This window comes from Mchenga conophoros, linkage group LG15 (genome assembly GCF_057382185.1).
Source record: "Mchenga conophoros isolate Kocher_MC1m ecotype Shallow Benthic linkage group LG15, M_conophoros_male_GT1.1, whole genome shotgun sequence".
NCBI classification, from domain to species: domain Eukaryota; kingdom Metazoa; phylum Chordata; class Actinopteri; order Cichliformes; family Cichlidae; genus Mchenga; species Mchenga conophoros.
The window spans coordinates 23,974,031-24,000,214 of NC_140540.1; the positions used below are offsets into that span (position 1 = coordinate 23,974,031).

The window sequence follows — 26,184 nt, forward strand, 5'->3', positions numbered from 1 at the left end:
AGTAATTCTAACACACTTATTGTTTTTAAATACATACATGTTTAGTTCTTTTAAACCTAATTATATATATATTTTTTGCAAAAGTGTCACCTAAACACCCAAATATACGTAATTCAAAACTTAATTTAATTATTACCCATTTGGCTGGTAACATGGACCCAGTCTGATGGATAGTTACTGAACAGATAGTCTTTTCTTTAAAGGCTGCATTCAGAGCAAATCATTGTAAAAACAAGACAAGTCAATAAAAAACAAGTAATAACTATAATACTAAACTACAATAGAGAGAAAATCCAGTAAATATAATTATATTATGTAAAAAATATACAAATATTTACCTCTAATTTAAAAAGACATTACAAGGGTACTAGTTTCATTTTAATCTAAACATAATCTAAATTGACACTAAATCAGTTTAAATATTACAGCTGAAGGTGATTTTAATAAATGTACTGCTGCTTGACTTTGTTTTACTACTGCAGTATAATTTATCATGTACAAAAGCTCCAAATGTTGTTTCTCTGACTTAATGTTCTGATGACGTTTGTGTTACTTTGCAGGAAATAGTCAGGACCCAGATGAACCTGTGCTGGAATTCAGTGTGGGTGAGTAATATGAGCATTTATGAAGGCTGTCCATGACCTGTAATTAAATTTAGCGTCATTAGTGCCACTCATTGCAAGTGACAGTGCACATGCTTTCAGCATGGAGTCTGCTCTTATGGTAGCAAAATAAATTCAGAAAATCTCCATCAAAAAGCAGCTCAGCAGCAGAAATATATATGGTCAGCTGGTTGTGAGTTAATGAGCATGTGAAATCAGTGTGAACATTTTGAAACAACAACTCTCCAACCTCGTAATTGTAAGACTGCCTGTGCAGCCACAGGAGCCTTCAGAGAGTCTTCCTGCTTGTCTCTTGGGTTGATTTGCTCGTGTTTTCTCACCCAGTCAATGACTGTAAAAGGGCTGGACTAATTGGAGGCAGGTGTAATTGATTGCACTGATATGCTAGTCTACTTATAGCCCACATTACAAACACTGCTGTGTTATTTTGTCTCTCAGTGCAGGTATGTAATGTGACAAAACCTCTAATGATCTGATATGTTTGGGATGGATGGGCTGTGAATTATATAGTGAATTGTCTTATTTTGTCGCTCTGTGCAGGCTTTCTACTTACAGGGTGGTGGGTCTCAGAGGACAATTGCTACCCCTGTTGAAGTGAACAACGTGTGGAGTGCAACTGGCTTTGTGGCATAGCTGGCTCTGGCCTTGGACTGTGTGTTTTTACTTTGTACCTAAATGGGACACTGGACTTCTAACTACTATTCATTGTGTTTATAAATAAAATTTTAGAATTTTATTGACTGTCATCTTTTTGCCCACGGTTGGTGAGACCTAGAATCTCTTTGTGTGTGTGTGTGTGTGTGTGTGTAACATCAACAGGGTTTTGCATAAAAGAGTGTGAGCAGGTCAAAAGGTCAATTCATTTATTGTAGTTTTATGGCAGCACCCTCTAGTGGCCTTGAAGCAAACAGTCTCCTAACTAAGCCATGGCATCTCTGGTCTCTCCTACTTTTGTGTGCTCTGCTGGAGGAGCAGCATTGGATCTAGTGATACTGAGTAAGCTGATTAGGACAGGCCTGGAGAAATGTGGTTTGCATGAAGTATCAGGAAAAAAACAACCTTGTATTGTAAAATAATAATACACGAATAATAAATACTTTTCATGACATTCAGATTTCTGGACTCACGAGTTCATAGAACATTAATGTTACGAAACATTGAGAAGTCTTAAAACTACATTGTATACTTCTTATTTATTTACTTTAATCAGATTTGACTGGTATTTTTAAACATTAAGTTTTTGTTCCTTCAACTATTGTATTTAAGCTTATGACTCACTCCCAGTATGTTTATATAACTGCCTAAAAAACGGTGAGGATGTGGCCGCAGTGGCTGAGAAGCAAGAACTTTGCTTTTTCTTTTTTTTTTTCTTTTTTTTTAAATTGGGAAGCATAAATGAACATACCAGAAAACCCTGCACGAAGGAGCCATATTTGTTTTTTGTGTGTGCATAAGATGACGCTTTAGTATTATTACACATATGATAAGGATGTTAGCATGCAACACACAAACTCAAGTGGTGTTGCCAAGATAGTTGCTGACTGGCAAGAAACTTCTAGAAGAAATCTGGTGACAGTCCAAAGCACAAATTAGATATTCACTGAGATATTCAACATCTCTTTATCTCAGTCGGTGATCCCCACATGCTTCAAAGAGTCCATCATTGTTCCTGTCCCGAAGAAACTCCACCCTGCTTCTCTCAATGACTATCGCCCTGTAGCCCTCACCTCAGTAGTGATGAAGTGCTTTGAACGCCTGGTCAGAGACTTCATCATTTCTTCACTACCAGACACACTGGACCCACTACAGTTCGCTTACCGTCCAAATCGTTCCACAGACGATGCCATCTCTCATCTCCTCCACACATCACTCACTCACTTGGACACTAGAAGGGGGAATTATGTTAAAATGCTCTTCATAGACTACAGCTCTGCATTTAATACCATAATTCCCTCCACACTCACCACCAAGCTGGAGCATCTGGGACTCAGCTCATCTATGTGTCAGTGGATCTCCAACTTCCTAACTGGCAGACCACAGGCAGTAAGGATGGGCGGACATGTCTCAGCCTCCACCACTCTCAGCACTGGAGCCCCCCAGGGGTGTGTTCTGAGCCCCCTGCTGTACTCTTTGTACACATATGACTGTGTGGCCACTACCAGCTCCACCACCATCATCAAGTTTGCTGACGACACCGTCGTGGTGGGCCTGATCTCTGATAACAACGAGACGGCCTACCTGAAGGAGATTAGGAATCTGGAGAACTGGTGCCAGAGGAACAACCTCCTTCTAAACGTCAGTAAGACAAAGGAGCTGATAGTGGACTTCAGCACTAAGCAGGAGAGGAACTACCAGACCCCCGTCATCAACGAGTGCCCAGTGGAGAGAGTGGACAGCTTCAAATACCTCGGAGTTCACATCACGCAGGACCTGTCATGGTCCTGTCACATCAACACCGTGGTGAAAAAGGCCCGACAGCGTCTCTACCACCTCAGACGCTTGAGAGACTTCCAACTGCCCTCCAAGGTGCTCAGGAACTTTTACTCGTGCACCATAGAGAGCATCCTGGCGGGAAACATCTTAACCTGGTTCGGGAACAGCACCATGCAGGACAGACGAGCTCTACAGAGGGTTGTGCGGTCAGCTGAGCGCACCATCCGCTCCGAGCTCCCTGACCTGCACTCAATCTACAGCAGGCGGTGCTGGACCAAGGCCAGGAAGATGGTGAAGGACCTCAGCCATCCCAACAACAGACTGTTCTCTCTGTTGAGGTCAGGAAAGCGATTCTGCTCCCTGAAGACCAACACAGAGAGACTGAGGAGGAGCTTCTTCCCGCAGGCGATACGGTCTCTCAATCACACCACCACACAGTACTGACCCACACATGTGGTTCTTACACACACACTGGACTTTCTGGACTTTGGTTTTGCACAACACTGGTCACTATATTCTTCATTTCCGGTTAATACTTGTACAGCTGCTGTTATTGTGTATATATTTATTTATATTTAGATTTCTTCATACATTCTTATATAGTTCTATATTGTGTATTTTGTTGTACAGTTATTTTATTTTCAACTTTAATTTATATACACTCAACAAAAATATAAACGCAACACCTTTGTTACTGCTCCTATTCCCCATGGGATGGACGTAGAGACCTAAAATTCATTCCAGATACACAATATAACCATCCCTCCCAAACAGTGGTCACAAATCAGTCCAAATGTGTGGTAGTGGGCACATCTGCTATATTGAGATAATCCACCCCACCTCGCAGGTGTGCCACATCAGGATGCTGATCTGACATCATGAGTAGTGCACAGGTGTACCTCAGACTGCCCACAACAAAAGGCCACCCTGGAATGTGCAGTTTTTTGCGCTATTGGGGGTCTGGGGACCCAGAACCGGTCAGTATCTGGTGTGACCACCATTTGCCTCATGCAGTGCAACACATCGTCGCATGGAGTCTATCAGATTGTCAATTGTGGCCTGTGGAATGTTGGTCCACTCCACTTCAATGGCTGTGCGAGGTTGTTGGATATTCGTGGGAACTGGTACACGCTGTCGTATACGCCGGTCAAGCACATCCCGAACATGCTCAATGGGTGACATGTCCGGTGAGTATGCTGGCCACGCAAGAACTGGGACATTCTCAGCTGCCATCTGCCCTGAACAATGTGAACCATGATTCATCCGTGAAGCACACACCTCTCCAACGTGCCAGACGCCATCGAATGTGAGCATTTGCCCACACAAGTCTGCTACGGCGACGAGCTGGAGTCAGGTCAAGACCCCGATGAGGACGACGGGCATGCAGTTGAGCGTCCCTGAGACGGTTTCTGACAGTTTGTGCAGAAATTGTTTGGTTGTGCAAACCAATTGTTCCAGCAGCTGTCTGGGTGGCTGGTCTCAGACGATCTTCGAGGTGAACCTGCTGGATGTGGAGGTCCTGGGCTGGTGTGGTTACACGAGGTCTGCGGTTGTGAGGCCAGTTGGATGTGCTGCCATATTCTCTGAAACGCCTGTGGAGACGGCTTATGGTTGAGAAATGAACATTCAATGCACGGGCGACAGATCTGGTTGACATTCCTGCTGTCAGCATGCCAATTGCACGCTCCCTCATTGCTTGTGGCATCTGTGGCATTTTGCTGTGAGACAAAACTGCACATTCCAGGGTGGCCTTTTGTTGTGGGCAGTCTGAGGTACACCTGTGCACTACTCATGATGTCAGATCAGCATCCTGATGTGGCACACCTGTGAGGTGGGATGGATTATCTCAATATAGCAGATGTGCCCACTACCACACATTTGGACTGATTTGTGACCACTGTTTGGGAGGGATGGTTATATTGTGTATCTGGAATGAATTTTAGGTCTCTACGTACATCCCATGGGGAATGGGAGCAAAAACAAAAGTGTTGCGTTTATATTTTTGTTCAGTGTATGAAGACGTGGATTCTCCTTTTCACATGTTAGCATGTTGTTTGGCCAGCTGTGGCTTACATTACCACAGCTGTGATAAAATTATCAGGAGTACTTCTATGTCTATGAGGGGAAAGCTTTCCTTGTTTACATATAATATAATAATGATACAGATAATGAAAGTCAGACAAAGTGGATCATGTCTTTTACAAAGTGCATAAATAAATCAAGCAGATTTTTTTTCGGTTGTGGTTTCTGAGTTGTGAAATGTCTGCAGCTCCGGAGTGGACTGTATTTGATTTGTCACATTGAAAGAGGGCCAGAAAATTACATAATCAGTGAAGCCAAACACATGTCTCTTTCCTAATATGGGCAATGTCTTTAGTAAAACTCAGCTGTAAGCATGTCTCCAGGCTCTGAATTGAAGGATTTTAGCACACAATGTTATGTGTTTTCAAACTCACAAAATCATATTTTACGTTCTTGAAGCAATAACCACGTGAAACTGAAGTTTAAATACTTTTCTTCCCTACATCCTGTGTGCAAGAGTCAATTATAGCATCATTTGGAGAGTTATATTTCATTTAGCATGTTATCGCATATCTGAAGGGGACCTAAAATAAAGCACAGTTCAGTCAGAGGGTCTCTTATTGATTGAAATCAACTTTTCCTGCTTTTAGGAGATAACTGAAAGTATACATGAAAGTGCCTTATCTTTTATAACCACAGGTTTTTTTTTATAATGGGTGTTTGTGTAAACTGTGTGTCACAGAAATAAAAGGCTGCTGTGGCGTGATGGTTCTTCGTAGTGGTCTGACACCGAGGGCAGAGGGGCTGCTCTGAGATCCTTCCCTTGCTAGCATGTGAAAAACCGGTTGAGCTGTTCGTCTTGTTTCATTAACGGGAATAAGTCTCTAAAGCAGCGGGGCCTGTGGAAGCGCAGACCCAACACTTTCCAGTAGCATAAGATTTTTTGCCAAGAAGTGCGACAGCAAAGAACTGATTGTCCAAATATAAGTTTCCTTACTTTTTCTATGAAGTTTATATGTTTGTAAAAATAAAGTAAACCATCTGCTCTAAACAGGTTTACATAGACTCAAGATTCCTTTTATCATTTTCTTGAAAATGTGTTTTTGGGGTGTTTTGCAAAACTAACTTTCCTCAGTCACACACTTTTTTCCTTCAGTTAAAAAACTTGTAGATCTGGCATATTGATCGATCACAGGTTTGATAGCTTATCTCTGGACAGTCAGCTTAAAGAAGAATTTGCAAAGTTCATTGTATTTATTTAAGATCATTTTTGACAGCCACAGCTGTGACACATCAATGATTTTTATAAGATATTTATCACAGACTGACAGAACTACGAGAAACACCTTTTAGTTATCGTCCTTTTTAGTCGTCTGAAAAGTTCATATAAAAGCAGAGGTTTCTCTGTTTTAAAGACACAGAACATTTTTAAGACACAATCACACAAGTAGATATTTCAAGAAGACAGTGTAAACAAACATTTAGGGGCTGTGGTTTCACATGTTGCTCCACCTATCATGCGTTAGAGTCACCTTCCAGTAAGTTTCCAGGTCACTTACCCAGTATATGTACTCAGACTGGAACCAGTATGTTTGAGATTCATACAACCAGAAAACTGTCTCCTCTGTTTATTGTGTGAATTCACACTATTGAGATCCTGTTTCTCTTTAAACTTTATTCTACCTTATTCTAGTTGCTCCGACCTTTGCTGGTTAACTACTCCCTCCGTTTTCAGCCGATTTCCACCATTTAAACTTGAATCTGTTCTGCTCCCTGTGCTAATGCCAGCTGTATCTTTTGGTGGTCATACCTTTCATACTTTTTGAGATATTACAGTTTTTGCCCGTTGCTTGAACACTACAAACCCATGCTTAGACTAAAGTAACACAACTTGAAGCTTTTGTTACCATACCTCAAACACATGTACCCCTACCTTAAACAAAAGCGCTGCTTTGCACCCTAGTTGCAATTATGCAACACACTTACTCCTTTATGCAACACACATGGTCCTGCATGCTACACTCTATTTCATACATAAGACACTTTGTTCACAAAATGAAATTTCAGGGTGCCATTTGGAAAACACATGTACCCAAAATACAAAACACATCGGGTAATTGCAACCACTCAAATACACACCTGAAGGCACTTACTTGTAAAACTGAACACCAATTAGCCAACTACAAAAAGCCCTCAGTTTAGCCAATTCAAGAACTTTGCAAGCATGGATGGAGGGAGAGCAGGAGGAGGAGGAGCAGGTCGATGTCGAAGTCGAAGTCGAAGAGGCCATGCACGGACCCATATTTCTGATGATATAAGAGCAACTTTGGTGGACCATGTCATCAACCATGGCCTGACTATGAGGGAAGCTGGGCAGAGAGTCCACCCACATCTAAGCTGCTTCACAGTGGCATCTGTAATAAGAACATTCCGACTAGAAAACAGGTCTGTCTTCACCTCTCTACCTTCTACTCCACTCAGATGGTTTTTATAGCACTGTTCTACAGTATATACCATTACCATATCAAGTGTACAGGGTATTGCAGGGTGCTAAGGCTCCTTTTGCAGCCAAAGTGGTAGTTTCTGTGAAACATAGCATGATTACTTATATTGAAGTACAGTGGATGACACAGTACATACAGTAAAGTACTGTAAGAAAAATAAGCAAAGCGATGACAATATGTGGTTGTATTTCTCTAGACTGACTCGAAGACCTTCTGGGGGAGGACGCCAACGCCTGTTCACACAACAGCAGGAACTTGCCGTTGTGGACCTAGTGAGGGCAGACAATGCCATCCGTCTCCACCAGCTACGAAAGCAAATACTTGCAGACAGGCAAGTGTTCAACAGCATAAACCATGTGAGCATCACCACCATCAGACGCATCTTGGGTAAACACAGCATCACCATGAAGCAGCTCTACAGAGTCCCATTTGAGAGGAACAGTGACAGGGTCAAAGGACTTTGAGCTGAATATGTACGGGTAAGTGTAACTGTCCTTTACATGTACAATACAGTATTGGTGAAATCCAGTAGCAGCTGAATATGTACCATATCAGTACCACATGGATCCATTCTGAGAGCTACACAGGTACCTGTGTGATGGGGTTCTGTATGTGTAGCACTGTAGTACAGTAATATGTTCTCTTGGCCATGGATGGAGTTGCACAGCCTCATGAATTCATTTTCATTGATGAAGCTGGATTCGACCTGTGCAAAACAAGACGACGGGGTCGTAATGTCATTGGTCAAAGGCAATTGTGCACGTCCCAGGGCAGCGCAGGGGAAATGTCACATTGTGTGCCGCCATAAGCCTTCGAGGGCTTCTGCATCATCATGCAAAACTAGGTCCATACAACAGCCAACATATACTCACATTTCTAGATGCTCTCCATAACATAGTTGTACAGAACAGACCAGATCAGCCCAGGTTTGTTTCCATCAGGCTGCTCTGGTCCAGGCCTGGTTCTCCAACCACAACCAACTTGAAGTGGTATACTTGCCCCTTACTCACCATTTTTAAACCCTATACAGGAATTTTTTTCGGCTTGGAGATGGCGTGTATATGACCGCCAACCACATGCCCGCATGCCTCTTCTGCAGGCAATGGAACAGGCCTGCGGCGACATTCAGGTGACAGCAATCCATGGATGGTTTCGACATGCAAGAGGATATTTTCCCCGGTGCCTAGCGAGAGAAGACATTGCTTGCGATGTCGATGAGGTCCTGTGGCCAGACGCCAACAGACGGCGGGATCCATGAGCCCACGTATGCACAATTGTCATGATTTTTTGTGTTTACAGTATGGTGTTTTTTCTATTACTGTATTATGGTGTTTTTTGGTTTTTTTTTTGCTTTCTCTGAATTCATGGTAAATGGCCTGCATTTGTATAGCGCTTTACTCAGTCCCTAAAGACCCCAAAGTGCTTTACACTACATTCAGTCATTCACCCATTCTCATGGTACTGCAATGTACAATACTGAGTAGGCCTATTTGTTGTTTTTGGTTGTTTGAAAATGTGTCTCCTGAAAATATGCCTTCTGAATAAACAATGAAAGACTGCAGTGTTTTATATAAAGTAGACTAGTGTGCTCCCCCTGATCTGTAAGTGTTTGCATATGATGCAAGTATGTGTCATTTTGTCAACAGTTACATTTTGACAAAGGAATGTTAGGTTTTGACAGCAGAGTTTAGGTTTTGAGAGTTTCAATTTGGCACAGATGTGAATGGTATATTTCCCAGTGTTGTGTCGTGTGTACCCAGAGGTTGCCCTTTGTTACAAATTAAAGTCTACAAATCAATGACATCACACTGGCCTATGTTTATTCAGTCTATGATTACATGTCAGTGAGATCTTGGAGCTGCCAGCATGCAAAGCTGCAGCTTTAGAATTTAGGCTCTAATCCTTTTTTCCACCATTTTTTTTATTTTTCTTCTTCCTTTGTTTCTCAGACATGTATGTTTTTTTTTGTTTTTTTTTTTCTCCCATCATTTCCTCTTATTGTCCCTTTACATACTCTTTGCCTCGCTCCAGTCTACTGCCAGAGTTTCAGTATTTTATTCACTTAATAGCAGGACAGAATACCACGTGACTGTGGCCTTGTGTTATACCCTCTCTGCTGCAGTGATGCTGCAGACAAACACAAACATCGTGATCAGACATTTAAGAAAAGCCTCTTACAGATGAAGGTCTGTGTCTCTTGACCTAAACACATAATCAAGTTAAATCTAATTTATGTTCATCAGTGCCCCTCACACTGTAACTTAAAGTAATACATTTGTTACTGGTTAATTACAGAAGCACGTTTGTGAGCATAAAGATGTAAGCCTTGGACCATCGGGATGAAATGTGGTTGGGAAACTTAACAAGCATTGATAAAGCTTCATCAGTAGTTCGAACAATGCCTCAAAACCTTCGCTCACCACAGGTGGTTAGCAGACTGTGGTTGTACCATGCAGCCTAATAACATGCAGTAAATTGCAGGTTAAAGCAGTCTGCTTACACATTGTTAAACGAGGGAAGGGAACTAATGTGGCTGTCACATGACCCTTTTGTCCCATTTCATCCCAGCATTTGATTAAATTGCTGCTCACTACTTAAAACTGATCACATAAAACTATTTTTCTTCATCTTTTAATGATTACCAAAGTCTGTGAATCCCCAAATTGTTCAGTTGTTCTTTTTGCTCCCTATGAGGTCACTTTTACCATGTGACAAAAACAACACCCCACTGTACACACTTGAGCCACCAGCAACTTTATAAATCCCCAATAAAAAGCTGACAGGTTGCAATGATGTTCCAAATAACTTATTAAGAAAACAACTAAATACACAGAAAATATTATGAAAACTGGTTTATTTTATATCTCCTAGTTTGAAGTGAAGCAATAAACACATGTATAAAACATCACAAACTGTAATATTATACAAATGCTTACGTCCTGCTGATGCAATGGAGACATCTTCCAGTGACAGTCTTCATCCGTGTGAGTGTGAGGAGGCTCCTAAACCCACCGACACAGAAGTGCATGTTCACAACTCCCTCTGTGCAGGTGGGGTCAGGGCCCTCCTCACCCTGGGTGAAGAGGGGTGGTGCTGTGGCCAGTCAGGTATGAAGTGCTGAGAGTGGATCTTTGGTCCTCTGTGCAGCTCTGTCCACTCTCAGCTGCCCTGCAAAGCAATAACACGAGAAAGACGTCATTTTAACACAAAACAGCATTTCCATTGTTGGTAGCTGCAGCATGTTGTTAAAATGCAATTTTAAACTCAACATATACACACAATAACTATAACTAAACTTAAACCTACAGTACTGTAGGACGATGATTTACACCAGCTATTGGAAGGATTTAGTCTTCAAGACAGTTTGTAGCCAATGTGAGGTGATAACTTACATAGCTGGAACACAGCACCACTCTCCAGTTTGTCATTTGGTCATCCATCCTTCTCATCGGGTTGGGGTAAGGCTGTCTTCTGGGTGGAGTATCTCTCTGTGTTAGCTCCGTCCTGGGCGTTGAGTGTCTGAAGTGCTGAATGCTGGGAGAGGACAAGTGTAAAGCACCTGAAGACAAAAAGACAAAGAGAAAAGCATGAATTCACAGATCACAGAGTTGTTCACTTTACTTTTCTTCTGTTATGTGTTTTTACCTTACCTCTGATCCCTGAGCCACAGGCTATACCTTATGTAAAAACAAGAGACTACAGTCAGTTCACGACATCATTTTAAACCTTTTCTACTTATTTGTGTTGACATTAAGTACGGACTTACCTTTGTCCTGCATGGTGAGCTAGAGCTTGAGAAAAAAATGTTAGTCATTTACAAACACTGCAAAGGCCAACTTAAACATTTAAAGCTTAAAAACAAGTTCTAACATAATCTAGTCAGAATCGCTGTCATCAAGTGAAAGGTTAAAAGGCCTTTCCCAGAAGCGTCTGACACCAACAGAACCCGAGGATGTTGAAGGGCCATAAAACGTGTCATCACTTACCTTGCACCTCTTTGCACTTACCTCATCAGTGCAGGTGTCGTCTCCGCTTCTCTTTGCTGAGGAGGTGAGAGCTGAGGTTGAAGGAGAAGCTGAGAGAGTAGCGGAAGAAGGAGCAGGAGAGGAAGGAGCTGAGGGAGCAGGGGAGGAAGCAGCTAAGGGAGCAGGAGAGGAAGCAGCTGAGGGAGGAGCAGAGGAAGCAGGAGAAGCTAAAGGATCACCAACCGGGAAGAGTGGGGCGTTGGCCTGGCCGAAAGGCGGCATGGCGAACGGGGCAGCACCTGGAGCAATAGGATGTTGCCAATCGTGCCAAAACGGCTCTGGAGGGAGCTCCTGGATGAGAGGGGAATCAGCTCTCTCATCCATGGTGTCATACCCCGAGTCGTCACTAGGCCAATCGGCCCACTCTTCTGAGTTGTTCCAGTCAGAGGAATTGTCAGTGTCTTCACTCACCTCTTCGACGTCCTCAGGTATGTAGGGAGGGTACTCACCTTCCTCTTCACTGTCATCAGGATCCTGTGCTTCAGGAGAAGAGGGTGAGGATGGGAGAGGGATATACTCACCATACTCACCTTCACTGACACGCTCGGTATCAGAGTCATCCAGGATCCTGATGACCTCTGGAAGGCCTTCTTCTGCAGGACGCTCAACCACGTAGTCGAGACGACCTGTGAGGAAACAAGTTTAAAATAACATTAAGAATGTAATAAACATCAAGTGCTAAAGGAACAGAGCTACATCTGTTAGTTTGAGCAGACGATGAGAGAAAAGCATTTTAGGCTACATTTATGTCAGACTGAATGACACTTCTACTTGTTCATGCAAGCAAAAAACAGCTAAGTCAACTAAGTTCACATCATTAACTGCTATATAATAAGATATAGTAGTGGCATAACATAAGGATACCATTATTACTACTGTACTATGATTACTGTTTTCATATTCTTTTTTATATTCATTTATTTTTGTTATTTTTTATTATCATGTTTTGTAGCAGGGGAAAAGTTATAGTTTATTTCAATAAAGCCTTTGATCCAAGAAGAACAGGATGTTAGGAAGGGACCGGGATCTGGTGTGTTTACACCTGTGTGTTCTGACGTCATGACATGCTGAAGATGCTGTTACCACAGAGACTGATTTTGGGGCATTTTACAAATTTTAGTCCGTTAAGCTATTTTTAACCAAATCATTAAAAAAGTGTCAAATTTGAAGCCTTCAAATCAAAGTAACACCTTTTTTTTCAAATTCATACACCAGTCGTTAATAATTTCTACACCTCTCCCGGAAAATTTAAAGCATACAAACAATTTACGGGGAAAAATCTTGGAATAAGCATATTTTGATAACATTAAAACTTGATATTCACACTGGAACTTATTAAATTATTACAGTCATTTAGTAGCTCTTAAAATAACTGAAGAAATGTTAAAAGTACCTGCAGCGAAGTCCAGGGGGCTGTCGAGTCCACGACGAGCCATCTTCAGGCTTTGCTGTATGAAAAACAAGTACAAACAATCCAAAGATGAAGTACTTGTTGTGGCGAGCAAGTCAAATCCGCTTTCAGTAAATATTTTCCCGAAAACTTAACTTTCCACAGGCTGAGGTTGGAGCAGGTCAAAACAAGTCCAATAGCAAGTGTAAAGGGACGAATGGAACCTTGTGCAGCATTTATATACCCTCCGCAGGCCATGGTTACGGTTGCCAACATTTTTCTTTTAAAAGCTAACAATAACTTAGCGTTCTCGCTACTCACTATGCTGTTAAACAGCTATATGTTAGCAATGACAACATTTAACAATGCTAGCCGTGCTGATTAGCCTTAGGATTGCTTGAGGTTGTTTCCAGCTCTAGTGGTCATAAGCGAACTTAGTTCTGTGCCAGCTTTTAGCACGAAAATCAATCTTGTAAAGCTCACTATTAAACTGACAAAGCCTTAGAGCCTAGAAACTATGATACTTAAAACTGTGCTATGTTTGTCTCATAGCATATAGCAAGACCCCATAACTGACCTTTGACCTCTTCTCAAGATTAGATAATGCTATATAGAGCTATTTTAACACTATGTTTCTTACTGCCATTGTTTGACAACATATAAGCATAAAGGAAATGATATATGGAGATTCTAAATATCAGGTTATTATGACTTTATTATAAACTTTACAGTAACAGTTCAGAACTATTAAGCAAGCTTAGTTTTGGAAAAATCCCATTTGTGATCAAAACTTTTTACTTCATATTTATTACTAAATAATTCAATAAATTATACTCAAGTACTGAATAGTCACAAAAAATAGTAATTATGCTGAAAATTATGTTAAAGTGGTTTTCGACTGAGCATATAAACAAAAGCCTGGGAAAAAGTTCTGTTGAACAACACACATATGTTACCAATATTGTAGCCGGTGTTATTTAATAATTTGTTTTATTTTTGATACAATTTCAAACTTTATTAACCTTTTCAATAAAACAAAGTCTCAGATTTAATTATTCTGAAACTAAGTTTAAGCTTCCCAGAACGTTTTGTTGCAAGTTACATTACTGATATAAGAAATATAAAATGTTTGTATTGTTCACCCACAAGTGCAGTCTCTGGCTCAAACACAGAAGCTTGATATGTTTGGTTGTCAGTCCAGACATTCCTAAAGAAAGTTGTCCTTCTTCAGCTCCAGACCTTTCTAGATAAAAATGGCATTAGTGAAGTATTTCAGTCTGGTTTTAAAAACGCACCACAACACTGAAACTGCTCTTGTAAAAGTTTTTAATGACCTTTTAACTTTTCTGACTTGGGAGATTTTGCCATTTTAATACTGTTAGACCTCAGTGCTGCATTTGATGGGATTCTTATCGCTCGGCTTGAGCACTGTGTCAGAATCAAAGGGACTGCTTTGGAGTGGTTTAAATCTTACCTGTCCAACCAAAGTTTTTCTGTTAGATTGGGGGAAACATCGTCCTCAGAAGCCTCACTTTCTTGTGGGGTCCTCAAGGAGTCCAATCTTGGTCCAGTTCTCTTTTCTATTTATATGCTCCCCATGGGTTCAATTTTTTGAAAAACATGGGATCTCATTCCATTGCTATGCAGACAACTCACAGATTTACCTGCCACTGAAACGTGAATCTGTGAGTCGTCTGAAGGGTTTGCTAGATTGTTTGGAGGATGTTGAGGATGGCATGGATGGCTTTTAACTTCCTTAACCTAAATGAACAGAAAACAGAGGTGATTGTGTTTGGTCCCTGTGACCGCTGTGACTTTGGCCCTTTAGGAATTCATAATAATAATAATAAAAACCTTTGCAAGGAACCTAGGAGTGTTTTTTTTTTTACTCTAATCTAATGTTTGATAAACAGATTAATGCTGCCTTTGCTGTAACTGCTCCTAAGCTCCCTTCACGTCAGGACTTCCCCAACATTGGACACTTTTAACTGACCATTCATCCTCCTCTTTCTCTCATTTTTTACATTCATCAGGTCCTCAGAGTACTCGTTCCATCTTCCCAACACACTCTTTTCACTGTTTAGCACATTTCCATCTTTATCCATCTTACTCCACAAATAGTCTTTTCCTTCGGGGCCGACAAACTGACAACTTTCAACATAATCCATTTGATTTCCAGCTTCAAACTCGACGGACACTCTCTTCACCCTGAAACAGCATTCATGAAATCTTCCTTCAAGATTACAACTACTTGATTTACAGTGGAGTGAAAAAGTCTTTGGCTTCTTCCTTATTTCCTTTTTTTGTATGTTTTTCACATGTGAAAGTTTCAGATCAATAAACAAATTTAAATATGAGGCTATTTAAAAAAAACAAACATCAATCATCCAAACAATTTATTCAAAAAATGGAATTTTGAAACAAGTGAGCTGTAAATACAAAATTGCAGTTGCACTAAAACACATTTTTGCATTGTCCAACTTTCTTATCTCTCGTCTGCTCTCACAGTGAGTCACACACATTTGTATTTACAGAGCACACTTTGACAAGTAGTCTAAACTCTGGGTGAAGTGTGTGATCACACCGAGTCCCAGCTGGTTTGAGGAGCAGACTGAGTCTCTGCAGGGTTTAAACTCAGTCCCTGGAAAACAGACACAGTCCAGTTATATCTGGATGAAAACTGTCTCTGTGAAGGCAGTTTTGTTTTTGTTAACACTCCCTCAGAGAGGGACAGCTGGTTCATGTTTATTTAATCCCATTATCCAAAGACACTTCTACATCATCATCCACAGTTATGGGTCAATGACAATATCAAATAACAAGATCAGAATAACAACCTTAGGATTATTGAGATTTGTACTTACTGTGGTTTCATCCATCTGAGTTTTGTTCCCTAAAATGAGAGAAGAAAGTCAATTTCAGTTTTGTTTTAAAATTCAAAATCATTCAATCTTAAATGTACCTTTATGTCTTGTCCTTATATTGACTGTTGCAGCAGTTATTAAAAGCGCTGCTAATCCCACAGAGACAACAATGAACCTCAAAGAAACAAAAAATCTGTCAAACACAAAAAATGTGATTATTAAAATTATTTGGTTGCAGTTTTCTGTTCTGTGTAAATTCCTTTCTTTTAAAAATGTAACAGCATTTTATTAATAAATGTGCAAATTTCTGTGATATGATTTGTATTTAAAAGTATTTATATACAAAGTTAAAGTGAGTTTTCATTTGCATATCATTTCAAAAGCTCAAATAAATTTAAAATAAACAGATATTTATGCAACCAGCTTAATCTTCAGTCCTGCTTTTGAAGGACTCTTCATTGTTGGGGTTGTTTCTGATTTTGTGCTTATTTCAGTTTTTCTGGCTGGATTCTTTGTTGTTTTTGTGTCACCTGAATAAATGAAAAAGTAAAAGCACAAAAGTTTTTCATCTTTCTCATCTGATGTAAACATGAGAAACAATATTCTACTTTCACACTTGAAATATTTAAGTAAATGTTTGATGTGATTTTACTTATATTACAGTTTTTGCCCACTGCTTGAACACATTTTGCAAAACCCCGCTCGCTGTGCCAAAACTGTACACACAAGTACACATGACACAACACTGGGAAATATACCATTCACATCTGTGCCAAATTGGAACTCTACTCCCAAAACCTAAACTCTGCTGTCAAAACCTAACATTCCTTTGTCAAAATGTAACTCTGTTGACAAAATGACACATACCTGCACCATATGCAAACACTCACAGATCAGGGGGAACACACTAGTCTGCTGTACATAAAACACTGCAGTCCTTGATTCCCATTGTTTATTCAGAAGGCACATTTACAGGAGACACATTTCCAAACAACCATAAACGCAAATAGACCTACTCAATACTGTACATTGCAGTACCATGAATACAGGTACAGCAAATAAAACAACAACAACACAATAGTACTGCAATAGAAAAAACACTATACTGTAAACACAAAAAACCATGACAATTGTGCATAAGTGGGCTCATGGATCCCGCCGTCTGTTGGGGTCTGGCCACAGGACCTCATCAACATCGCAAGCAATGTCCTCTCCCGCTAGGCACCGGGGTAAATATCCTCTTGCTCTCCCTCCATCCATGCTTGCAAAGTTCTTGGAATGGCTACGCTGAGGGCTTTTTGTAGTTGGCTAATTGGTGTTCGGTTTTGCAAGTAGGTGCCTTCAGGTGTGTATTTGAGTGGTTGCAATTACCCGATGTGTTTTGTATTTTGGATACATGTGTTTTCCGAATGGCACCCTGAGATTTCATTTTGTGAGCGAAGTGTCTTATGTATGAAATAGAGTGTAGCATGCAGGACCATGTGTGTTGCATGAGGGAGTAGGTGTGTTGCATAATTGGTACTGGGGTGCAAAGCAGCGCTTTTGTTTAAGGTAGGGGTACATGTGTTTGAGGTATGGTAACAACAGCTTCACGTTGTGTTACTTTAGTCTAAGCATGGGTTTATAGTGTTCAAGCAACGGGCAAAAACTGTATTGTCTGTTTGTCTCTGTTTGTCTCTGTTTCCCCTGCGAAAGACTGGCGACCTCTCTGGGTTGTACCCCTCCTCTCGCCCTATGATAGCTGGGATAGGCTCCAGCTCCTCTGTGACCCTGGTAAAGATAAGCGGAAGATAATAAATATATGGAGTATGTTGATGTGGTGGAGGAGGTACAAGTATCTGGGCATCCACATCTGGCCATTTTCTCTAACAGGCTGATTCAGTTCCACTGTCACAAAGACTGAAACAAAAAGCATTTCATACCCCACATGTGATCACCTTCTATTATAAGCTACAACAATAATAATAATAATCATCATCATCATCATCATCATCATCATCTCATCATTGTTGTCCATGTATCTTCTCGTCTTCACTGCGTAGGCAGATCCTGAAGTTTCCTACGCTACGCTACACCAAAACCACGAATACAGTTTTTTTAATTGGTTTGGCGCAGTTTTCACAAGCAACTGGTACATTTTCAAAACTCTTAGTACTTATATCACAACAGATCATCAAAAGTGCACCTTTTTCAAACATTTCAGCATATTTTCAATTGTGTTAGTACAATACACATAATGACAAAATATCATTTTCACTACACAAAATAAGTGTTTCATCTAAATAAATGTTTCGTTCACAGTTACTGCCTTTCATAATGTTGTCACTATAAAATTTTTGATTTGCATCTCTTATCATTCAGTTTACAGTTTTTTCTGAATGCTTAAACCCTAACTGTGATTCCTGTAGCACAATCTCTAAAACTATTCAGACTTATAGCAAAACCACTCACTGAGTTTGCAAAACTAAAAGCACAAAAACTGCTTTGCACTCAGTTTGCAATTTTGTAACACACACTTTGCAAAACTGTAGGCACAATTCACTGCACAACACTCAATTACCAAATTTCCAACACACTCCTAGCAAAGTATACACATGTATGGCTATCATTAACACTATTTTGCCAACTGTCTGGCACACTTTCACATGTCAAAACTTTTTTAGATAATTAGTTCACTTTGCAATCAGCCTAAGCACTATAATACAGGTAAGCTGTGTGTGCGGAGTACAATGGAGGGAGCAGGAAGAGTGAGAAGTAGAGGAGGCCGAGGAAGAGGACGTGGAGGTGAAGAAGTAGGATGAAGAGGACGACAAGGACAAGGAGGAGCAAGAGGAAGACGAGGAGGGGGGAGAGGAAGATGAGGGGGGGGGAGAGGAAGGGTAGGAAGAGTAAGAAATAGAATTGTAGAGCTACAATAGTGGACCATGTAATCAACCGTGGAATGACCCTGAGGGTAGCTGGCCAACGGGTCCAGCCTAACTCGAGCCGCTACACTGTAGCAAGTACCATAAGGACATCTTGAAATGAGAATCGGTTAGCACAGTCACTTCGCACAAAGATTTGTAGCACTGCCATATGCCAATGAGAAACACACCAATACCATTGATGTAAAAATACTGAAATTGTTACTTTACAGAATTGCTAGATGACCAGATGCTGGGGGCAGAGGAAGCATGTTCACTGCAGACCAAGTAACCCATATAGTCATTATGGCGATTGCAAATAATCCTATACTTGGAAATAAACACTTGTGTTTGTTTTGATGTGTTTGAATAAACACCAGTACTTGAAGTTTGGATCCCTCTATGCTTATGGATCTATGACAGAAGTATGAGCTCAAACTGACATAGCCTACCTTGTGCACAGAGAAAGCAAAAGCCAGATGTGTTTTGTATTCATACCATCAGTGTGCAGTTGGCGCATTGTGTGCTTAGTAGATGATGGCTTGTGTGTACTGTTTGATACGGAAACACCACTTTTATGAAGGTGTGAAGAGTTAATCTAGCTGTGTTTGCTTTTGCAAGAGAACTACAATGTTTGATTATTAGGTGACAGGTTTTCTTATTTGTGTGAAGAGTTTTGCAAAATTAGCCAATAGTTACAAAAAATGTGCTTAAGCAATCGGAAAAAACTGTAATACATTTTTCTGTCATGTAATTCAACCGATCTTAATGTTTAATCAATGAATCATTCATTATGTCCATGGATTTTCAACTTGACTGATTGTTGTCTGGTCATTTGTAAGTTCCTTTTAAGAGGAACAATGTCCAGGTGAAACAACTGCGTTCAGAATATATTCAGGTACAACACTAAACTGGCATGCAATTACTGTAACAGAGGGTGATGGAGCTGGACGCTGCTGTGAATCATCACAAGTATATTTTTGTTGATGAGGCCGCTTTCAATCTAGCAAAAACTAGACACAGAGGACGTAACCTTATTGGGCTACCATCCACGTCCCTGGACAACGTGGGGGGAACATCTCATGTGTGCAGCTATATCTGAAGATGGTGTGGTAGGCTGTAGACCAGTTCTAGGGTCATACAACACTGAACACCTGATTTTTTTTTTTTAAATGAACTGGAGCAGGCCTGTCAGGGAGAAGACATCGTCTATGTTGTTGTGTGGGACAATGTCAGCTTCCACCATGCACAGCTGGTTCAGGAATGGTTTCAAACACACCATATTCCCCTTTCCTCAACCCAATTGAGAAATTCTTCTCTACATGGTGGTGGAAGGTGTATGATCGCCATCCCCATGAGCATTTCTCCCTTCTTCAAGCCATGTGTGGAGCTTGTGGTGATATAACTGCTGAGCAATGTCAAGCCTGGATTCGTCTTGCCAGGAGATTTTTCCCACGGTGCCTGAACAACGAAGACATCCACTGGGATGTTGATGAAAACTTATGGCCCAATGTTAATGACCGGCTTGATTAATTGTATAAAAGTGATAAAAAATAAAATAAAAAATATATTGTGCTTATGTAAATGACTTGTTGTTTTTTCTCCCTTTTTCGTGTGTGTGTGTGTATATGTGTATATATATATATATGAATATATTTTTTATTTTTTTTATTTTTTATTTTTTTTGTTATGCCTGAACATAAGTGTAATACTTGCTGTGTAAAGTTTTACAGTTCAGTTACACTCATTCATCACCAAGGACAATTTGAAACGCTTACCTTGTATTATTTGCTCCTGAATGAAATGATTGGTAAAAGTACTACGTTGAAAAAAGATCTTACTGTTTTGTTTGGGTGAGTAAAGCAAATGTTCTCAGTATATATCACAATGATCATATGTTCTGCAACAATGATTAAGTGGAATGAAAATATGTGCAAATACAATGAACTCATGACATCAGATTTGAAAGAATGACTAGTGGTGTTACAAATGTGATCAAATGTGAGTTTTGTACTGAGAGATTTGAAAATGCACACTTTAGTTGTGAAAATAGTACCAAACCAATTAAAAAAAACTGTAAAGTTCAGGTAAGGTTTTGTCTTTGTGTATTATTTATTTATTTACTATATTTATATTTATGTATTTATTTACTCAGTAACATCAGTAACGAGAGCTCACAGAGAGCACAACCCTCTCTGAAGGTCAAGGGCTATACATCAGCTATTACACCATGCAGAGTTTTTATGGATTGTTTATGCTGATGTGAGCATAGTTAACTGAGTCCTCCTGCAGCAATCATGTGAGTAACTACAAAACATTTGATGGGCGACTTGTTAACTGCAAAACAGAACTTCATAGACGTTGGTGGAGAGGCTGAGCATGGGCAAACAAAGAATCCATCATATTTGATCCACAATTTCTTTGAAAGTAAAAATAATGTATTGAACACAGAAGCATGTGATCTCTAAGCGCCCTTCCACTACTTCCATCGAACCGCTTATCCACTTCAGGGTCACAGTGTTATGTCACTTTTCCAGGTTCGTGGTGATGATGAAGGTGATGCAGTGACCTACAGCACTGTGAAGGCTCATTCCTCTTCTGCTGCAGCCACTGCTGATCCCAGCAGCCTCTACTCTACTCTCAGTTTCCCAGTCACATAGTTCAAGTTAACAAAAAGGACTCGCATTTAAGTTAAAGACTAATTTTGTGTTTGCATGCAACAGATTGATAGCGACGTGCTAATTATCATAAACTATTAGATAGATACCATTATTATAACAAACATTTGGTTTCAAATCCAGAAGCACGTCTTTATATCCTCCATTAAAACTATATAAATAAATGTAAATAGAAACTTTATTTTCTTTATGAAATCAGACCAGTGTGTTTCCAGAATGTGATCACTGGAGGGCAACTTACATGTGACAAATAAAGTTCTGATTGATTGATTGAAGTGTGAATATCTAAATGTACCCACATAAGCCTGGTATAGATATTAAAGATATAGTTATACATTTATATTTTACAAAAACATTTCCGCTAACATTTGTACATTATTAACATATTTGCAACTTAACAACAAAAAGTTGTTCCTGGTTAGTTCAGCAGAAGACATGTGGAGGTTAAATGTCATTTAAACCCTGCTTACACTTGCTGTTCACTTTAATTTAGCTTCAGTTTTTTATTTCCTGTTTTACTTTGAAGTTTACTTTTCTTTCATGTCTCGCATTAGTCCTACTTTTTATTCTGTTATTTCTCAATCTGCCCATATTGTCTTCATCTGTGTTTATCCTAAACCTCAACTAGTCCTCGATGTATATAAAGTCCTGTCCTCCTTTATCTTTCCCTGATCATTTGTTGGATCTTGTGATTCGGGTTTCTTCTTTAAGTTTTGTTTAGTTCCTTCCACATTCAGTTCTCAATTTTGTTTTCGTTACATTTTAATTTGAGCAATTTTTAAGTCTGCTGTTTTCCATTTTATTTCTGCACATAAATAAACATTCATATTTGTAAACCATTTCTTTATTAATATTATTTTTTATTACAAAGTTATACTACTAATCTCTTCTCACTATTACAACTAGCATGAAAACCACCTGACGTTCTGTAAGTCTCTGTTATCCCAATAGAAAAGCTCTGATACGTATAAGAATTTTCTCAAAGGACTTCTAAATACCCTCTTGGTTTTACAGCTTGACTTGATGAGCAATAACACTGTGATGGAAAATGTCTTTATTCTATGTATTCATAACATATTTTAACAATAGAAGAATATAAGGGGCACCTTTGGGGGTGGGAGGTATGCCCCCCACACCTCCACCAGTGACGGCCAGAAAGGGCACCTTTTGCACGTATGAGGACGCACACATGCACACTGATGCACGCGCGTTCGCTCATCTGAAAAAGTGGCACTTCCGGGCCACGCGGTCCCCACTGCGCACGCTCTATGGCCTCCATATTAATGATCAATGATAACTGAAGAGGAAGCTTGAACCCTGGCTCTGGACATTTTCATGACAGTGGCAGTGCAGACATCTGCATGTTTTTTTCCATCATAAAGACTGTGATATGAAGCATCATCAAAGTGTCACTTCAGTAATGCTGCTGAGAGAAAGAAGTGTTCACTCGTGTTTTTTAATAGGTGACTTAAAACACCAAACTCTAATTTCAGGGGTTTATTTTAAGTTTAAAGAATATAACAGCTGGTAAGACAGCTGGTTTAGTCACTGTGAATGTTAAAGGAGATTTGTTAAACCATTGCTTAATGGCCCGTTAAGCAATGGTTTAACAAATTTGCAGTGCAAGTCACTCTTTACTAACACATTGTAGATCAGTTTATCTACAATGACACATGATTTTTGAAGTTTTCTGTGTGAGGGTTTAGTCTCTCACACCTTACCCTTTCCTCCCCAGTATCACAACAGTATGACTCCAAAGTACGGTTCAGTAAACAAACAAGGACTCTAAAGTCAGAACAGAAAGATGCAGTTGGAAGATAATTGATTGTGTTTTTATGACGTGTAGTAAACTATACCCCTCTTCTTCTTCTATGTTGTTGTTCTTGTGTGTGTGTGTGTGTGTACATTAGTCATACTTACAAAAAACATTAAGCCTCTTCCCCCACCCTCAAAGACAGACAAAAAAAGGTTTTTGCACGTACCACTTTTCCTGAATGCATTTTAGATGCATCCTGAAGCGAAATCAGTTTAGTTGCAAAACTCATTGACAAACCAATGGCCATTTTTTTCAATTTCCATTAGTCTAACTACAATACTGAAGATATAAACCTTTGTGGATCCTTGAGCTGTTAAATGAGCTTTGAAGTATTAAAATAATTTACATAGTGAGAAACTTGTTCTTAATCAAGTGGCCAATTTAGACATGACCTTTGCCAGTACTGAGTCAGGATGAGCTCACAACCAATCATCCGTAACTACAACGACAAGATCCAAACAAGACATTAAATTATGTTACTAAAAATTCTGAAATAATTTGTGGGTATTACAGTTTTTTCTGAATGCTTAAACCCTAACTGTGATTCTTATAGCACAATTTCTAAAACTATTGATACTTATAGCAAAACCACTCACTGAGTTTGCAAAACTAAGAGCACAAACACTGCTTTGCACTCAGTTTGCAATTTTGTAACACACACTTTGCAAACCTGTAGCTACAATTCACTGCACAGCACTCTTTTTGCAGAACTGTAAACACAACTCACTGCTTTACACTCAATTTCCAAATGATCAATGCACTCCTAGCAAAGTATACACATGTATGGCTATCATTAACACTAATTTGCCAACTGTCTGGCACACTTTCACATGTCAAAACTTTTTTAGATAATTAGTTCACTTTGCAATCAGCCTAAGCACTATAATACAGGTAAGCTGTGTGTGCGGAGTACAATGGAGGGAGCAGAAAGAGTGAGAAGTAGAGGAGGCCGAGGAAGAAGACGTGGAGGTGAAGAAGTAGAATGAAGAGGACGACAAGGACAAGGAGGACCAAGACGAAGACGAGGAGGAGGGAGAGGAGGATGAGGAGGGGGGATAGGAAGGGTAAGAAGAGTAAGAAATAGAATTGCTGATGACATCAGAGCTACAATAGTGGACCATGTAATCAACTGTGGAATGACCCTGAGGGTAGCTGGCCAACGGGTCCAGCCTAACTCGAGCCGCTACACTGTAGCAAGTACCATAAGGACATCTTGAAATGAGAATCGGTGAGTACAGTCACTTCGCACAAAGATTTGTAGCACTGCCATATGCCAATGAGAAACACAACAATACCATTGATGTACAAATACTGAAATTGTTACTTTACAGAATTGCTAGATGACCAGATGCTGGGGGCAGAGGCAGCATGTTCACTGCAGACCAAGTAACCCATATAGTCATTATGGCGATTGCAAATAATCCTATACTTGGAAATAAACACTTGTGTTTGTTTTGATGTGTTTGAATAAACACCAGTACTTGAAGTTTGGCTCCCTCTATGCTTATGGATCTATGACAGAAGTATGAGCTCAAACTGACATAGCTTACCTTGTGCACAGAGAAAGCAAAAGCCAGATGTGTTTTGTATTCATACCATCAGTGTGCAGTTGGCGCATTGTGTGCTTAGTAGATGATGGCTTGTGTGTACTGTTTGATACGGAAACACCATTTTTACGAAGGTGTGAAGAGTTAATCTAGCTGTGTTTGCTTTTACAAGAGAACTACAATGTTTTGATTATTGGGTGACAGGTTTTCTTATTTGTGAGTTTTGCAAAGTTAGCCAATAGTTACAATAAATGTGCTTAAGCAATCAGAAAAAACTGTAAATGAAATCAACCACAAAGAGAAACATCCTTTTTCATTATTTATTTCTCCACATGACACAGAAGTCGTTTGACACTTTACAAACATCCGTTTGTATTTTGATTTTAAAAAAAAGTTTATGTCAACAGTGTAAGAAATTACTGATAGTTACAGAGATTACCCCAAAACCATCAAAGACTGTGCTCTGAGGATATTTGTGCGTTTCCACTTGCAGTTAATGCAACACATTTGAAGAAAGGGAAACAACCATTTCATACAACCAAGGATGTCACGACTCTGAAACAGACTGAAATCATGTGACAAACATGTGCAGTAAGCCGTATCGTACCATTATACTCATGTAGAGCTGGAATGATGAAGGTTTTCCGGTAACCTAGAAATATATTAGAGACACTTAGTTTTGCTTTTGCTCATTTTAAAACAAAATATCAATCGGATTGTTTGGTGTAGTAAAAATATTTTTTTCTCTGTATTTTGTTAGAAATTTTCTTTTGAAAAACCTCGAGGCGTAAACCACCATTGCTGGTTTTCAGAGGACTGTGCCAACCCAAACAAACATCTGATGAAGCTGGTCCAGTAAATTGGTCTAAACTTAAAAATGCATTCAGGATTTATCTTCTTTGACATCCTCATTGGTCCCTTTAAACATCATTAATCAGATGCAGCAGCTGCAAATTATATATATATGTAAAAGAGACATCGATAGCAGCACCCACTTCCTATTTCTTCCCTTTGCCCCTCGATTTGGCTCATCGATGCACAAACACTGATCATCTCTTAACCATTTCAAACAAGACAGATTCTGGTTCTATATGTTAATTATGTTAATGGTTTTAAGACATGTAAAAATAAAGGAATCTTGAAATACAGCAGGAAAGAAAACAAGTAAACATTTGTGTGACTGGAGAAAAAAAAAGTTCTGTGTTACAGCAGCATGTTATAAACTTTAACTCACTATTAAATCTAGTATTTAAACCTACTTGCACCCCTCGGGGGCAGGAAATGAGAAATGTATAGATTTCAGAAAAGATACATTTTTGTTTCTCTGACAGTTTGTAGGACAAAGAAGCAGCACACTGTCACAATCAGCAGGGCTGATT

The 26,184-nt window shown here is 39.8% G+C and overlaps 1 protein-coding gene and 1 long non-coding RNA gene across 5 annotated transcripts; one reads left to right on the plus strand and one right to left on the minus strand.

Moving 5' to 3' along the window:
* The first annotated feature begins 141 nt into the window (after positions 1-141).
* On the plus strand, positions 142-1,735 carry LOC146558415 (uncharacterized). Its single transcript, XR_014888587.1, has 2 exons — positions 142-605; positions 1,179-1,735. It is a non-coding gene; the product is annotated as an uncharacterized LOC146558415 (long non-coding RNA).
* A 6,579-nt stretch (positions 1,736-8,314) lies between these two features.
* Positions 8,315-13,244, minus strand: LOC146558416 (uncharacterized). 4 transcript variants are annotated; one of them, XM_085247343.1, is made up of 6 exons: positions 13,001-13,244; positions 12,129-12,233; positions 11,349-11,373; positions 11,233-11,259; positions 10,975-11,141; positions 8,315-10,750 (listed from the first exon to the last, which is right to left on the minus strand). In XM_085247343.1, exons 1-5 carry the CDS (start codon positions 13,041-13,043, stop codon positions 11,015-11,017), a joined length of 327 nt encoding a protein of 108 aa, XP_085103469.1. In that variant the 5' UTR covers positions 13,044-13,244; the 3' UTR covers positions 8,315-10,750; positions 10,975-11,014. The 4 variants fall into 4 exon arrangements, 3 of the variants coding, with proteins under 3 accessions (XP_085103469.1, XP_085103468.1, XP_085103466.1); XM_085247342.1 differs by lacking the exon at positions 11,349-11,373; XR_014888621.1 differs by lacking the exon at positions 8,315-10,750 and having other exon boundaries at positions 11,050-11,141; positions 11,349-12,233; positions 13,001-13,243.
* Between the last annotated feature and the right edge of the window lie 12,940 nt (positions 13,245-26,184).